The sequence below is a fragment of the Bactrocera dorsalis genome, unplaced genomic scaffold (assembly GCF_023373825.1).
Source record: "Bactrocera dorsalis isolate Fly_Bdor unplaced genomic scaffold, ASM2337382v1 BdCtg033, whole genome shotgun sequence".
NCBI lineage: Eukaryota > Metazoa > Arthropoda > Insecta > Diptera > Tephritidae > Bactrocera > Bactrocera dorsalis.
The window spans coordinates 115,236-134,138 of NW_026038084.1; the positions used below are offsets into that span (position 1 = coordinate 115,236).

The window sequence follows — 18,903 nt, forward strand, 5'->3', positions numbered from 1 at the left end:
TATATAATGTACTCGTGTTTCTGTAAATCTAGCCCCAACTGAAGAAAGAATGAAAGTGAAATAGTTACTCATTGGTTTTAGCTTTTTGATAGAAGTACGCGCGACCTGATAGCTGATTCATTTACGTATGTATGTATGTTATTACGATGAAGGTAACTATGGTGTAAATCAAAAAGGTTTGTTTTCGGTACGTTTGCTACCTAATCACAATTTGTTAAAATGTTATCAATAACTTTTTCTCTATTTGACATATTGGATTGGTAACAAAAGTGAAAGAGAATCAAAGTAGTGTTGCGCATTGTTTATTCCTTAGGTGCTCTTACATATTATAAATTTATAAATATGAATGTGTGTGTACATATGTACATATGTATATATCTACTTTTACATCTTCGTCCGTCTGTTTGGCTTTGTAAGATAGGGTTTACATACGGACTATTTTGTCATTCATTAAAGGCAAATTCTTTTTTGGTGTCCCTCGCTGCGTACATACGGGGTACGCGAGTCCGGCAACTGAAGTCGGACTATTGCCTGCATTCCCTTTCTTGTCACAATCTTTTTACGCTTTACCTATCAAGAGTCGCCACTTATTAGAGAGAAGCACTGAAAGCAAAGCGTTCATTAAGGTATACTATTTGCTATCTTAGCTTTGTTAAAGTGTGAATTGTCAAGCAAATCGAGGGAAGTTTTTATTTACTTGGTTATCCGTATTTCTTCGACAAGTAAAATTCGGATTAAAAAATTGACATTTTTTCCGTTTGCGTATTTCGTGTTCTACTATTATGAAAAGCATTTTCTATTTTTAAGGGGTTAGGTGGGTTTCAGAGGTTAAAAATAAGCGTATTTTCACCATTTTTTTGGTTAAATTTTCGCCATATTTTGGCTCAAAAATATTATTTATTATAAAAAAAAATGATCGTTCATTAAGTGGATAATGTTATTCCAAAGATGTGTGCAAAATTTGAGCCACATCGGTTTATAACTTTTCGAGAAATCGTGTCCACCGACTTAAAAAATAGAGTTCTGAGATAAATACGTTTAAAGTTTTGACGCTGCGCTGACGTGGCCTAATGGGCGGAATTTCCGAAGGATATATCTCCTAGAATTTTACTCAAGTCGATTTGAAATTTTAGGAGAATATTCTAAACATATTTAACTATTTAATAAGACAAAAAAAATCGATTTTTTTTTTTAATTTTCAAATCCACGTAACCTTAACTTAAAATAAATTTAATTGTTCCCTTATAATAAAATTCTGGATTTTATCAGATTGTTTCAATTAACAATATACAAACTCATATGTTTGTATGTATGCATGTATGTAAATATGTATATACATACATAAGTCAATTTCCAAAAAAGATAACGGAATCAAACTTTGCAAGAGGTTCAAAGTGTGACACCGTGTATCTAGAAATGAAATCGAGCTACATACAATATGTATAATTCAATGCTCTGGATCGAACCTATCTGAATCCCATATCCCTAGTATTATGATTCCTCCTACCCGATATATTGCATTTTAAGCATTTTTTGTAGAAAAAACCTCACCTCCCGTACTTAATGTTTACATGCTAATAAGTCATTTTATCATTTCGGTATATGCAATCTACTACTGCAAACTACAGTTGCGTACAACTAGATAACAACGACATAAGATCAAGTAATAGTACTGTTGCGATTTTACTCCTTGCTAGTTTTACTTTACTGGGTTCGTATCTCTGAATTGACAAATGAAACCAAAAGCCGTTTAATTCACTTCAACTAAATCTCTTTATTTTACAACTCGTCTACACTATAGCAGTTTACTCTTAGCACTGGTTGATTACGTTGGCGCTGCCACGGCTTATATAGCCACGCAGTCCTCGCTGATGCCGACGTGTCCTTCTAGAATATTGCGTCTGGAAATTACAAGAACATAATGACATACGGCGCCAAACGCAACTATTGTTTAGACAACTGTGTCGCCAGATGGGACTATTGTTTAGACAAGCAGACAGCCGCGGCGCCAGACTCAACAATTGTTTAAGTAGACAAGCAGACAGCCGCGGCGCCAGATGTCTACAACAAGACAAACGCTATTCCATATACCTACAGCTATTGTTCATAATAAGGGATGCATATAGCAATACAAATACAACTAAATACTACTTTTGTAACAGTACGTTAACTTTTTTGTATCTTCTAATTTGAAACTTTGCCTTACTCATAAGAAAGGTGCTCAGATTTTTGAACAGTTCTTAACGGCTACAGTTACAGACAAGATATTTTTGAAAATCTGTAAATAAACAGATAACATTTTACGGATAATTGTGGTATGTGCAAATATATATGGGCTCCAGTATCTATAGTTGACTTACGATCAAAATATCGGTCAATATGTGAGATGCGCAACTGGAATTCAGACAGAAATCTTTCTTGACAATAGTATTTCTGTATATTAAAAAGGGATTGAATCGGGTCAATACTTCCCTGAGCCCCCATATACCTAATATAAAGATTTTCAAACTTCCAGGTGACTTTATACTGCATATATCGGCACAATAAAAATTACAGAACCTGTTTTACCCATAACAGTATACCTTTGTGACAAAAATATATACAATTGGATGGACACTTGTCTTACTCTCCATATAACTATTACCAAGATTTTCGAACATCAGGCTGACTTCGCTCCATATGATTGGTGACTGTATGTGAGGTACCATAATGAAACTAAGGGTTTATTTCAGCTTGTTCGACTGCACCCGAACTTAGCTCTTTCTTACTTGTTACTTTGTAAAGTCGGAACTTTTTCAGGTAAGAAAAACAATTTCTTGATATGGTTTAGATCTCGACTGCAACAGAGAAAATCTAAAGCAGTTTCCAAATTGTCATGAAACCTTTGTTTACTGTGTACCTATAAACCAGCGTTTTGAACGCCTTTAATACCTTTTCTCATCCATCATCATCCTCTTCCTGGAAAACTAGTCCTGCTTCTCGAAAGCAACTTTTAATGGTATCTACGGCTAGTGCGTTCTCAGTATGCCCAAAAATCGATGCTTTAATTTCTCTTGATAGTTACAGTTACAGCCTAGTATCTTCAGTAAAAGGTTTCTTTTTACCCTCACTATTGTTTTAATAAAGTTAGTAACATTCTATAAAAATTTAAGAAAAGCCCTACATAAAATATATTAATTAAAAAAAATCACCTGCGTTGCTAATGTAATTGTAAACTATGCATACCGCTATTATCACTATGTGAATAAAAATTCCATTTCTCTGGAATAGATTAAGAGTATTTGACAGCTTTCGAGAGACAAATTTTTATGTGAAAGAAACTAATAAAAACATAACTTTCGAGAGACAAATTTTTATGTAAAAGAAACTAATAAAAACATAGCTTTTATTTCCTGAGCATTTTATAAATTTGTGCAAATTATTTACAGGAACATGTCGTTGTTAATTAGTTGTACGCATTCGTAAATATATTATTTATTTATGTAGTACATATATATATGTAAATCTCTTAATTAGTTTTCACTTTGGTTTACTATGAAAATTTTTTGAAAAATACAGTTCAGATTTTAAAGTCATTTAGGTTATTGTTTTTCAAAATTATATTACTTTCAAAATTTAAAAAGTGTAAAATATTATTTTGTCTTGTTAGATAAATGTTTCAAATAAAATAATATACATTTACCATACATCATCGGGAAAATGAAAGCAGAATGGTCGAAGGCGTTTATAGTGCGTCCACGCGATAATTTGCAGTCACATGTTTACATAAAACAGAAGAAATTCGTACCATCTTACGAGAATGATGTAGGTTCAAAAATGTTATTTATACGCAGCCGAGATGAAATTTAAATTTTGTAATTCAATTAAGCTTCTTAAATAGTGAAAATGTTGTAAAAATTTGACACTATGTGTATAAATTAAGAGTTTTCCGTTGTATCCTGCTCTATAGTTTTTGCTTGCTATGTACATATGTACGTGGATGTAGGACTAGGTTATTATGGTGAAACCAAAGATACGTAGTAGAACCAAAAAACTTTCATCCTCAATTTTTGAGGTTATTATACTAATAAATTTCGTACTATTCTTTCAGAATGATATTACTTTGATAGGCTAAGTACTACATATTTTTTCAGATTTGTATAATTATATTATTATATACTATATTGAGAGGTCGAATTTATTGTGTTTGATGATTTTGATGTGTCAGGAAAAAATGTTTAAAATTGGAAGTGGAAATTGTTTATTAACATCCTTAGAGAGGGAACCTAATTTATTTACGACTGTTGATTTATGTTCCAACAGAAATAATAATTGAAATGTTTGTTTGCTGAGTGATTATATTAATCTGCAAATTATACATACATATATAGTATAGTATTAAAAGTAAAAGGTATATGAAAATTATCTCTAGAAGCTTTAGGAACTGAATATACCCATTCCTTGATATTTGATTATTGGATTTTTTTGCTTTAGGCTTCAAAATTATACCACATACTTAATTGCTTATTATAACAACTATTAATTAGGCAGAACTATATTTTATACATTCTCTTTTAATTGGAGTTTATCGAATAATTAATTTATATCAAAATGATTAATCAGAATTCTGTTCGAAATTATATCACTGGATTTCTTTTCTAATTTCACCATGGTACATTACAAATGAATATACATATGTACATATTTATTTCTATATATTTTTTATTACTTTTTATTATTCAATAACACTTCATGTACACATATATTATTTATTGTATATATTCATTATTATTTTTATTATTCAATAATACTTCGATTTAACAGCCTTGTCCTATTCCGATGAACTGGCTCATGGGCTGGGAGTACGCACGTATTTGGTTGCGTGAGCGGGATGATTATATTAGTGCACGCCTGCGCAAATCCAAAGCAAAAAGAATTAAAAACGATTATACCGCTTGGCTTCTTAAACGACAAGTCAAACCTAAAAAAATCAGCTAGCAAATGATTTATATTAGAAACACAAATCTTAGTGTAGGCAATTTATTTTGATTTATTTTCAGATTTCTAAATTGTTTGTTAATTTGTTTGATTTGTAACACATATTATATTAATTATATAGACATGATAGCATGCAGATGTACATATACTTGTATCTATGTATCAATTGCGATAAATATATATGTATATATGTAAAATATTAATTCTTGTTTGTTTTGTACCAAAATTGTTTTTATATTTCCCCATTCCTCGTCAATCCATTGCCCCTAAAATAAATTAAATTCGTAATGGAATTATTCGTTGGAGTGTACACATACTAGCCAGAAGAAGATATCAACTTTAATCTACATATGTACATATGTATATGCATACAGGGATTGTCCGGTCCTATCACTTTCCGGAACTTTAGAGTTTAACATGTTTATATGTGAATTTTAGTTTATTCTACTTAGAATGAATATAGTTTATGCATGGTCCTATTACTTTCCGGGCAAACTCTGTATGCAAGTACTATGTACATACTATGTACATACTATGTACATACATATGTATGTATGTATGTACTGATGTTTCTCTGCAAGTGGACCATGTCTATTGTATGCATGTATTTTCTTCGATTTTTCCATAATTTTCCAGTTTTCTGACAATTAGCTGACGTTTGCTTTAAATTCTTTCAAATGATACCAAAAATTAGCTCAATTAGTGCACTAATAATTTGATGCGCAAAATTAATTTAAATATATTTTTGAGATGCCTTTAAATTATGCAATTTTCTGCTTCGCCAGAACATAACACTTCCTATCATCTTAACGAGGCCGAAATATTTGGTAAGGTTATACACCCGGCTTCAGCGATTGGAACAATCTGAATGAACACGTACTTATACTTACATACAGTCTGTCAAGTAAGAGCGTGGTCGTGTTTATTTATTAAAATAAAAATATTTTATGAAACTTTCATATTTAAATATACATTGTACACATTACAAACGATGATGCAATTTGGTCAATAATATGTCCAGTCAACACCGGCGTCGATAATTGCCTGGCATGCTTTCTACTAATTTGACGGCGTATTCTAGTAGCTAGGATCTCCAGATCCGACGATTTTCGTAAGACAACTACTTCAAAGTGTATATGCGTCTTCCACCACGAAGCTTCTGTTTAATAAGTATATGCCCACACATTTTCAATAGAGTTTGCATCGGGCGACTGCGACGGCCAATCCAATGTAACAATGCCAGATTGAGTTTTCCACTGAGTACAGAGCTCGCTGCGGTGTCGTTGTCCTCCTGCAGAATCCAATCTTCATTTTTTCTGATGAACCATCGTTTGGCAGATAGCAGGAAAGCCTTTTTATTGATTTTTTTCATTTTCTCGGCATTTAGGTTGTCAGTAAAGAGGTATGTACAAAGTGCCGAATCCCTGCTTTGAGAAGCAGCCCCTAAGATGCACCTTTATTCCATGTTTTACGGTCCGCTGAACAAGCCTATTTGTGGAAGTTGACCAGGCTTGCGTGAGGACAGAACGTGCCCATATAGAACATTCATCAGTAAAAATGACATTTTTAAAATCTCTATCAATATTCTCATGCGCCCAAGCGAGTCGCTTTGTCACAAGTTTTTCAGTCAACAGAGGCTTCTTCATTGTGTTGCGCCATTTCAGATCATGAGTATGAAGAAGGGTTCGGATAGTTTTCTAGTATATATCTAAACCTTTGCCATTAATTTTGATTGTCCTTGCCGCAGTGTTAAAGCAGGATTCCGCGAAAACAGATTCACTATTATTTTCCCATCTCTTTTGTTCACTTTTCCTATCGAACCACGTTCTGCATCAAAGGAATTAGAGCGAAATCTTTCATTAACTGTTGGTAAAGTCAACCACGCTCTTACTTGACAGACTGTACATACATATATGTACTATATGTATATGAACATACAAAAAATAGTAATTACATACTTTTTATGTACTTAGTAAAAGTCCTTAAAATTTGTATTTCTTTTTGCAACAACCGAGCTTTTTGATATCAGTACAAATGTGTTGTATTTAAAGTTTTGTACGCAAGAGCTTTTGCATTTGTTTCGCGTGCAAACATGGATTCCACAAAAGAGAACATAGTTTTGTAAAGTAATGTCAGAGAATTTGCATTCTCTGAAGCGACTGTCTTATAATTTTCGAAAGCTTTTTGTTGAACAAAGAAGTTGCGAAATATAAAAAAGTGCTCCACCAAGAGTAAATCGGGTACAAACGAAGCGGCAAATTGTTGATGCCACTTGTCAGAGTAAGGCAAACAGCCTTAAATGCACGCGAATATATTTTAATAAATATTGGTGTATACAAACATATACAAATGTATTTTTAGTGACTTTATGTGCATATGTATACTTGCATATTAAAATGTAGTACATATATTCATATGGAAAATATATGTACATACTATGTATGTATGCATGTACATATATTTGATTATGTATTAATTCGCAAATGCCAAAGAGTTGAATTAAATTTATTTTTTTCTCTGACGAAAACTTTACTTGAGGCTTTTGGATGATAGTGGTGTATTTTGGCAAAACTCGGGTCCGCCAACGCAGCAAAAGCAAAGCCCTGATGGTGCCGCGTTATTGGTATTCATTTTTCACATTCCACATGCGAAGACAGTGCCTAGTGCACTTTTCCATTTTCTCGCTGTTGTTAATCAAAAGTATTCCGTGTCCGTTGTCGCAAGTGAATTTGATATTTTGAGTCTCCACTTATCACAATGCTGGAACTTGTGTTTTAACTGGTTTGGTGTAACAGTTGCATTGTACAAGTAACAAAATATGTATGTATATAATATAGTGCTTCATGTATAAAGTTAATTGCACAGATGTTGGGCGTAGCAAAAGCTAGAAGATTGCGATGAAGGCTGTAATATTTATACAAAGCAATCTTAAAATTACTGGAAAGCTACGTAAATGCAAAGGAAAGTGAATGTGATTGTCGGCAAAAATGCATAAATTATACGGTAAACTCAGTTTAGGAAGATAAAAATATAAAGTGAGTGTATTGACATATAAATAAAATTATGTTTAAAAGCATGTGTGTATATAACTGGCATCAATAGAAGTTCTTCGTCAGGTTGCCATTCATTTTTTCTAGCTTTGCCACGTCATTTTGAATTCGAACAGCAGTCATCATACATTATATGTATGTATGTATGTATATATGAAAACGTACTTATGTACGTATGCGTGTGTGCATGAACATAATTAATAAGGAAACATTTTTACTTGATTGAAATTTGAGCGAAATCTAACACATTGACATAAATATGGACCAGTATATTTTTGTAAAGCATATCGATAAATAAGTATTTATGCACTTACATATGTACATATGTAAGTATGTATATACATACATCCAATAAAAGCGTGTACAAACCATCGGCCAATGACCACATCTAATTTTTTTAGTATCGCACCTGGATATATGACGGTAAATAAATAACTACAAATTATCATTGCAGTAGCAAAAAATATTGAAAGGCCTACAAATATCTCACAATATGGTTACGTGTACATACATACATACATACATAGTCACTATTTACATTATTATTGAAGTTTCTCTTTCTAGTTTTTTCTTTGAATGTAATTTTAATAAGTTGGTTTCGCTCCTCTCCTAACCTTATCAGTAGTTTATCTATAATATGTAAACACAATTCTTACATACATATGTATATACAGTAAAGAACAAAAATGTTCATGAAAAAACCAATATTTGTCTTAATGGTTAATTTTAATAGACACTATACATATGAACAATTATAAATACATTAAAATGGATTTAAAATTTGCTTTCGGAACCGATAACTACAAAGTCATAAAATATCTCTAGATCTGGGCTACCGATTAAATATATATACAAATATACATATGTGTATATATCATGAAATTAATATCTTGATTCAGTTTGAATTATTATACTCTTTATATACATACATACATATGTAGGTACTTTGTAATATATGTAGATATTTGTTTAGAAAACTTAGTGATTTCTCTGGTTAAGGGTATTTTTAACACCTTGAATTTGGCAATGATGTAAATTATGGACGATATAATTTTATAAACATTTTTGACTAGAGAGAAGTGAAGACCATCGTTTTAGCATCATTTTATTACCAACATAATTGTATGTATGTACCTTAGTTCTCAGTTCTTCTAACCATGCAAATGACTTCGTTATACACTGGGTCAAAACACATTGTATTTGTATGTGAGTTAGTATGATACAAAAGGACATATGACTATTATGGTGCAATTCTTTATAGCACAAGATTTAATTGGTAAAATATCCACCTAACTTGTTGCGTAAATATTGTTTCCGTTGTGGTCAGAATGAACAAGCCAGATACGTAAAAGTTTTTTGTTTCATTAACTGACATCCTTATTCAAATGCCTAATTAAGAAATTCACCATACAATAGCACTCACAGGTCCTCATTAGGACCCAATTACTACATATCATTATCTGTTCTCAGTTATTTATTTTGAAATACATATGTATGTATAGTAGATGGTTAAAAAAAAACAAGTATAATACTACTCCCCCATGAAGCCTTTTAAAACCTAAAAATTAACTTAAAGTAGCTTCGTGCAGTGCTATAAATGGTGAATAAGGTGAAAGCTCTAACTTTGGTATATGTATGTAAATACATGTATATAAAAATACACATAAACTATACGAACATATAGCAAGAAACATTCGGTTAATATTCAGGAATCCAACCACGAAGCAAACGGATGTATGTATATAAAGCATCTCTCCGTAATAGTGTTCAGGCGTACATACGTGTGTGAATAAACAAAATCAACATATTCAAACATATGTTCAGAGTAAAATAATTTTTTTACATAAATTGTGCTAAAATTTGATGTAGTTTTACAATTATTTGTAAATATGAATTGTTTTTTAATAACTGTAAAAGTGCATATGAATATATGTACTGTCTATGTGCCAAATAAATATTGGTAAGTGTCTACGCCAGTAAAGAAGAAGAAGTGCACCTTAATTTTCCATTTGAAATCACTCCTGTTATTTATAATATTTATACCTATTTTACTCTCCAAAAAATTTATTTGAGGTGTATAAAACAATAAGTTCGTGGTCATTGTCGAAATTAAAGTGCACATATAGATATTTACGTTACATTTGAAAGAGGATCTGTAGAAAATAATGTATTTGTGATGCAAACGAAGCATGTATTCATGCATAGATGCATTTATCTATATTCGATAAATGTACTGATTGAAGATTCATTTAAGGATTTGTTATGTAGATAGATATATGTACATATGTATATACATACGTATACACGAATATTCTCTTCCTTTACTTGTTTCAGACGCTTTGGAATGTTGAAACATTATACAAGCATCAGCATTGCATGGTTTCATATTATAATGTAGAAAATTAGTGCCAGTCGCAGAAGCGACTACTTAATTTGCGATTTAAACATATGACGGCTACCGTAATGACCACCCAAATATCCGCTATATCTGCGTCATCTCACGCTATTGATTCGTCGCAGGCTGTAATCACAGACCACCGGTCGTCTTTTTCCGCGAAAAATACCAATATTGTAAAAGCTGAAGTAGCAAATAATACGTCAAACTCTAACGTAATGCTCCGCTCTTCAAAGCCTGCAAAAGCACTTTCAGCTATTCCGATATCAACAATTCGGGCCCAGTCGCTTAGATCCAATTTGCCTTTTGTAAAAATATTGCATACACCATCTGTTACTTTAGCTAGATCACTTAGCTGTGATGATGAAGATAAATGCTCAAATAGAATTGTTGCAGCCGTCGGATTGACAGCGATGCAATGCGTTGATAATAGCACTCAGACCGATACTATGCGTAACACAGGGCAAGTATTTTTGACAAAAAGGGTACCCAAACAGTTAGGAGTAAACGCTGAACTTAAGGAAGAGAACAATGATCAGAAGGATTTTTTGTCTTCAAAAACACGAAACCAGAGCTTAATGTTTAATGAGATCAGCGAGAAAAGCGGAGGAATTATATCAATTACACAGGATAGAAAAAGTGAAAACGACAACGAGAAGAATATGTTGGAAAATAAAAATTATTTCTTATTCAGGGAAATGGACTTTATAGACATGAAGAGTGAATGTAGTAGAAGTAGTAATGACACTTTATCTGAAACAAAAAGTCTCATTGAATGCGACAATTCTTTTAAGAAATCGGTTAGTATTTTGGAAGTTGAGAATTCTGTTAAAAATTCTGATAATATTTTTGGATGCAAAACACATTCTAATACTGAAAAATTTTTGAAATCAGTTGAATGTACTTGTAATGATACACCACAATTTAATTGTGATTGTGACCAAACTTTAGCAAATTGCACCTATCAAGAACGCATTATTGACTATGACAATTTCCGGATAATAGAACACGTTATAGATTGTGCAAATGAAAATTTTTGTGAACATGGTGAGAAAATGGAATGTGATAGTCCTTGGAAAGATACGGAAGAGGACAACGTAGATCAAACTAAAGAAATGAACTTATCATGTCGAGAGTTGGTGGCATTTATCGGTGAAAGTTATCAAATTATTAATAATGAACATCATACAATAATGCAGAACGAAGAGCAACCCGATAAAAATTTACCTGTTGCGTTGTCAGTGAATTTAGATGCTCACCAATCTAGTAACGATAATGAAAATAATATATATTGTTCCGGTGGAGTAAGTAATGACCCTATACTATTGGATTCTCAATATGCAAATACGAACTTAAATGAAAATTTGGATAACAATAATAACAAAGGTTACTCCAAAGGAGAAGCACAAGTGTTTAATGGATCAAAGATACAATCCCCCAAAAATAATATAGAAATATTAACTCAGATTGAAACAACTAATTCAGTTTCATTTGAGTCTCATGCCCAATCTGAGTCATCAAAACGTAAAGAGCAATCGATGTCAACAATCCAAAATGCTACACCATCTATGGCATTAGCTCTGAAGGCTCTAAAATCAAAACTGACGCCTTTGGCCCCATCTTTTCATCCAGCACGAAAAAAATTACAACCAACTTCATCCGCAACTACTGCCTCATCATCAATGTATGCCTACGAGCAGACGGCGATCTATTACCAACAAGAGCCACAACTGCCTAAACCGCAGCTACCGCGTCTACAACAATTAGCAACTACAACTACTGTGCATAAAACGAACTTACATCACTATCCAGGATTGCAAGAAGAACAACAACAGCAGCTACAAGTCTTACCAGTGGTTCAACCAAGCTATTCCAAAAATTATTTTCAACACCAACACTACTGCTCATCATTGATACAAAATTTACAACAGGTACACAATTTTGTAATATCCTCTAACGAACATCCTCAACAATGCGATGAATTGAGAAATTGTTGGCAAACTCATCTGAATAGTGCTCCTAGTTCAGTTGCTGTTGCAATCCAAACAAGCGCCTTGCCCGTGACCGTCGCCAATCCGACTCAGCAAGCTCAACTGTTCCCGATTCAGTTGATTTCACTTGGCACTCCAACGCTAGCAGCGGACTCCAGTAGTATTTTTGGACAGCGGCAGGAACCATGCACCACTTCTCCTGTGTTAGCCTCGATTGGTAATGGATCAACTCCTTGGCCACTTTTAGAGTCAGCACCTGTTTTTATCGACTCCCATGGAGAACTCCACACCCTCTGTCCGACACATGGTCACGCGGCCTTAACTGCACCATCAGTGGAGACCGGGGTCAATCCACAATGTGTATCATTTAATCAAGCAACCCTCAGCTCTACACGAAGTAGCATTTCGCAGTCTTTACATTGCAAGCAGTATCAGAATCCGCTACAAAATCAAACGCGACCACTATCATTAAGCACAGTGGCGAAAGTTAATACGACCAATCATCAATTAATACAAAACTCAAAAGTAAAGAATCAAAATCACAATCAAACTCAAAATCATCAACTACGTCACCAACAACAGCCTCAACAACCCCAGGCGCATTATCAACAGCAACAGCAGCAGCAAAAATTCGATTCGGGCATTATACTAAACATTTCTGGCAAAAGCAAACTTCATCGAGGTAAGCGAACGCTTTATTACTATCTACTTTGTATACTTTTGTGTACATTTTCAACCATTTACCAAGAACATTTCATTCACCTAATATGTATATTTTTTGCAAATAGTTTTATGTTGAACACTGCTGTTTGCGAAAGTACATTGGCCATGTTGACTCCTCGTCGAGTTTACATAAAGTCAGTGCAGAAATTATTCCTCTCTTTCTTTACATTTTTGATATCCTAAACACCTTGACTAGAAGCAAACGTCGGAGACCCTGTAAAGTATCCATACATATAGTATCTACATAAATACGTGAATCAGTCACTAACTTTTTGAGATACTGATCTGCAATTTCGCGCACGTCCGAAGTATGCAGGATCATCTGTAGTTTGAAAGTTATTAAAAAGTGAGTGTGTCCTTCTAGTGCATATAATGTATGCAATCTTTCGACTAACAATTTTCGAAATTAAATTCAGTTCAGTCTTTTCTCTAGTTCCAATTGTATAGTGGTTTCCAAACTTCCATCTAACTTTGAACTTTTCGTATTGGTCAAAAGGTGCGCTATTTTACTGATAACAAATGTACATGTGTTATTAAACATAATGTTTTTGTGCTGAATATGAATGAATTTGGTCTAGATCTTCTTTTAAGTATCATATCCCTAATAGGAGTATAATGCCTTCCAATTGTTTGTTTGGCTTTGCCCTCAGATACTTCTTCTTCTTCTTTACTGGCGTAGACACCGCTTACGCGATTATAGCCGAGTTAACAACAGCGCGCCAGTCGTTTCTTCTTTTCGCTACGTGGCGCCAATTGGATATTCCAAGCGAAGCCAGGTCCTTTTCCACTTGGACCCATTTGCCTGCTTTCTTGTCCAGTCTGGAGAAAGCAGAACTAACGGCGCGGGTGTTGAGGCCAATGATATCAATGTCATCGGCATACGCCAGCAGCTGTACACTCTTATAAAAGATTGTACCTGCTCGATTAAGTTCTGCAGCTCGAACTATTTTCTCCAGCAGCAGATTGAAGAAGTCGCACGATAGGGAGTCGCATTGTCTGAAACCTCGTTTGGTATCGAAAGGCTCGGAGAGGTTCTTCCCGATCCTGACGGAGTTTTTGGTGCTGCTCAACGTCAGTTTACACAGCCGTATTAGTTTTGCGGACTTTTACAAAGAAGCTGATGCATGCTCCTTATCAGTTCTTCGCCGCCGTGTTTGAATAGCTCGGCCGACAATCCATCGGCTCCCTCCGCTTCGTTGTTCTTCAGGCGGGTAATTGTTATTCGAACTTCTTCATGCCCAATATTTTAAATTGGGCCCTTTTCGTTGAGTTTATAGCACATAGATATAGGAATTTAAGTTAAAAGGGTTGATTTTAATCCCATAGGCGAACAAAACGATAAAGCAATACCGTAATATCTATAAGTAAACTGTAAAAGTGTTTCTTAAGATATTTTTGAAATTATGTCTAATGATATGTAAATACGTATAAAAAGTGTTTACGGCTATTAGTAGAAATTCACTTTCAGGAATGAATAATTCCATTTTCTATCATTTCGCTACACAGTGGTAGTAGGCACACAAAACATAGTTGCAGCAATGAAATTTATGTAAAATGTTACCAACAGAAATATAAAACTGTACAAAAGCTCCGTGGATGTGCATAAATTTTATGGTGCTTACAGAATGTACTAAATATTTTATCGCCTAAATTATTTTGAAATATCTATGTATGTAAACACAGTACCTAACTATGTATACTACATACTTTTGCTTGAAAATAATAATGAAAACGTTGTGTTCATGAAATTGTTCAGTTATGGGGGATGTTTGGCTATGAGGACTGTCCGTAATGGAAAATTTCACTGTATACTCTTTTGTATTAAACATTTGGTTGAGTAAATTTCATCTAAACTCCATATAAAATTGTGGAACTATTGCCCGGTTGCAATTATAGGTCATATTTGCAGACTCTTTGTTGTATTTTCACAATCAATTATCGATACAGGTTATCCAAAATGCACTTAAAATCAAATATCAAATTATTCAATTTTGGGCGCAATGCTGTTTAAAATATTATAATTAATAATTACAGGATAAATAATAATAATGAATAATTAGGATCAACATCTTAATCATGCCTAAAATATCCATAAATCAAATAATGCTGCCATAAGTAAATTATAGTGATAACACTTATCAGCGAATATAATTGTTATCGAAAATAATCGAAAAACATGCCAACTTCTTTGTCTACACTCTAAAATCGCTTATATTGACTTCTTCAGTATGTTAAAACTCGACCAAATAGTTTCATAACAGCAACTGCAACTATTTTTTTACAAGATTTAGAAGACGAGATCACAAAAAAGGGCTCACTTTGAAGGCGAAGAAACGACAAAGCGAGCAAAATGGTTCTGAAAGTAGTAAGATTGCTGTAATTGGTGTGTCATTCTAGTTGGCAACTATGTTGAATAATTATATCGAATTTACAAAATAAATTATTTAGTGTATATTATTTAATAGTTCTTAACAAATTAAAATTATCAAATATGGTAATACTATTTCGGAGAAAGCAGAAAGAAACTGCTGCTTTGCTACGAAAAGAAATTGTAAAAACGCATGATGCTGAGTTTTCATACTCACAGCGCTCTCATAAGTTTGATTTTGAGTCAGTTAACTCGTTCTGGGGCTCTAGGTGGATGAGTATTCACAGTTATGCTCTCAAATCAACCCGCTCCTTAAAATATCAAAAATAGATACATGTGTATGTATGTATATAAAAATTTAATTTTATTATTTAAGATACATTTATGTACATACATACTTATGTGTATATGAATGTAGGTAAAATAAATCATGTCATATGTGTGAAATGTTAGTTATTGTGTACATACATATGGAAAATCAATATAAAACATGATTTCAAAATCGAAACTGGGTAAATCTTGCTTAACACAAAAAAGCCAAATTACGAATATCATAAATCTCTAGCGGCTTTGCCCAAACTGTAGTACAAACTATATTAGTTTCGGAAGCACAATGGAAACAAAGTATATACCATACGTATGTAAGCGTGTAGAGAGATGCATTTGTATATACAAGAGGACATACATATGTAGCTTGGGAGTGAACAGCAGCTACACAAGAATAACTTCCAGTTGAAACACCGAAAATTCCATTACAGTGCATTCCAATAAAAAATATGCGGTACTGAAGTCTTGTTGCCCGCAACAAAGAAAACAGGTTCGGCTGCCACACTTTTGCCGTTCCAACAATTTACTGAGTTTATTTAGGTTCATATACGTTCATTTTGTCGAATTCTCTTTTCTGAATGAACGAGTACTCTCGATGTCTTCTGCATATTATCACAAGGCAACTAAGAGTGAAACAAGTGTGCGGAAAGCGTTAGAAGTGATAGCGGAGCCAGAGAATGTAAAGACCTAGAGAAGGTGCAGGTTTGTATTTATGTTCTCTGGCGGAGCTATCGACCGGTCTACTGGACTGCCTCAACGCAATGACTTAACTGGATTGTTGGTCTGGTTTGGTGGATATCAGTGTGTTCATTCGTTCATTCGTTCGTATGCTGCTGACTTCGGTGGATTGATTGTGGTGTCTAGTGGATGTGGCAGTTGAGTGAATGTTCATTGCTCGCTCGGTTGAAAGACATACCAAAGTGGAGCGCTGAAGTCTGACGTGAATAGTGCGTTTCTAACATCCAAATCGAATAGTTTAGTCGAACTTAGTAAGCGGTGTCGTAGTGTAATTTTTTCACCAGGATCATATTATTTAAAAACAATAAAGTGTACTCACTTGTTTTCGTCTAATAGATTTACGTATATGTATATATGTATATATATATATGTATATATATATATATATATATATATATATATATATATATATATATATATATATATATGTATATATGTATGTGTATATTGGCATATGCTGTAAAATGGATTTTATACAATTTCCATTAATATAGTGAGGTGAAAAATAGTAATATAGTTGGTATGAAATAAATTGGTTCTCACATCTTTCTGCATATTTGCGAATTGGCAACATAAACTAAACTGAGAACTGCATTAAACGGGCGAATCATCGGGCAAAAGAATTTGCACGAGGAATTCCAGTTTCGGTTAAAGCGAACAAGAAAATAAAAATTGAATTTCAGTGACGCGTGATACTTTTCAGATACCGTCATTGTGTGCTCGTGGAAGTTTCAAATTGTAGAAATTGTGAATTAACAAAGAAACCCTAAATAAAGAAAAGTGAATGAAAATACTATGGTACACGCTAACTATCAAATAATGCAATCTTATGTATACATATGTATACTATAAACGTTAAATATGTATGTAAATAGATATACATATGGATTGAAAATTGTGTGTACATATATAAATACATATACATACATACATATGTATATTTACGTATCCGCGCAGAAAAAATAAAAATAAAATTATTTAAAAAATATAAAAAATGTAAGATGCTTGTCGCAGTCGCAGTGAATTTCAAGAATATACATATGTACATACATATGTATAAATATATATGCCTATGTATGAATTTACATACACATGTTTTATTACTTAGCATAGTTACACAAAAGTTCGAAAGTATTTGTCCTCTTCGCTTTCTTAGCTTGGAACTGGGGATTCACTTAGTTCATTTTCTAAATGTTCGACAAATAGAGGCAGGGCGCGGTACAAAATCGTAACAAAAAGTACAATACAACAAATAAATTTGCTTAACGTGTGGTTGGAGCGACTGACTCGTCATTCCAACTACATAGTATGTATGAATATACATAAGTATTTCATACGCGAGAAACACCGACAGAGCGACAGATTGCAGAATTCACGAATTCAATTGTTGTTTCCGGTGTGAGAATTGTGTAAAGTAGTAGTTGTAAAAAATGTTCAACAAAAGTGGAAATTATAAACAACAACAGAGAGTGGTAAAAAATAACATCGAAAATACTATAAATAAAAAGATATAATGTATATATATACATATATATTTGTGCATATATACATAATAAATGTTTAAAACATGATTATTCGAAAAAATAACTGTCTGATTACATACATACATATGTACGTAGTATAAAGAAAACGTGCCAGTATAAGCTGTCAGAAAGCCGATAGTAGCATTAAATTTAGCGTAAATATAAATTTTAGAATGTATTTTTAAGTTGTTAAAAAAATTGATTAAAGAAATTAAGTGAGTGTTGATTGACCGAAGAGTGCTTGGACTGTGAAAACCGAAGTAAATAACCTCTTTTAAAAATCGCTGTGAAAGTAAAAAGAAACTTTACTTGAGGATATTTGCTAAATCCCATTAAAGTTGCGTTGTTTTAATATACATACAGCCATTGACACAAAAATAGTACACTTGGTCATCAAATAAAAAGCATTTACATATTTATTCCTTAAGTTTATCACTTACGGATTTAAATAGGCATGTGTTTTATTTTAAAAATTATTCAATTTTATATTACTAAAACACTAAAACAATAGATGTTCGTTATCGTTAAAAAAACGAAAACATCAATATCCTATGTGGCAGATGGGACACATACATATGTACATAAGTAGCATGATCTGAAAAGGATTTACAGAGAGGTACAAAAATTTATTAAACTTATTAAAATATAGCAAAAGTTAGCTCATTTCCTTAGTATTTTGTACTATACCCACCATTTTTAATCACCCAATCACATCTTCGCTGCATGCTGTCCACCAGTTTTTCACATCGTTCCTTTGGGATTGAATACCAATCCTCCTCAATTCCAGATCATACACCCAACTCTTTTTTTA

At 33.1% G+C, this 18,903-nt stretch overlaps 2 protein-coding genes across 2 annotated transcripts; both read left to right on the top strand.

Annotated features, from left to right (window-relative positions):
• Positions 1–3,567: 3,567 nt before the first annotated feature.
• LOC105229352 (uncharacterized) lies at positions 3,568–5,180 on the top strand. The gene is made up of 2 exons (XM_011209599.4): positions 3,568–3,804; positions 4,804–5,180. The coding sequence occupies exons 1-2, from the start codon at positions 3,700–3,702 to the stop codon at positions 4,975–4,977; spliced, it is 279 nt and encodes a 92-aa protein (XP_011207901.1). The 5' UTR covers positions 3,568–3,699; the 3' UTR covers positions 4,978–5,180.
• A 129-nt stretch (positions 5,181–5,309) lies between these two features.
• LOC125780014 (uncharacterized) lies at positions 5,310–13,095 on the top strand (the record flags this gene model as incomplete). Its single annotated transcript, XM_049461433.1, is given in 2 exon segments — positions 5,310–7,797; positions 10,362–13,095. A coding segment is annotated over 1 exon segment (2,620 nt), but the record flags the coding sequence as incomplete, so codon positions are not given.
• Between the last annotated feature and the right edge of the window lie 5,808 nt (positions 13,096–18,903).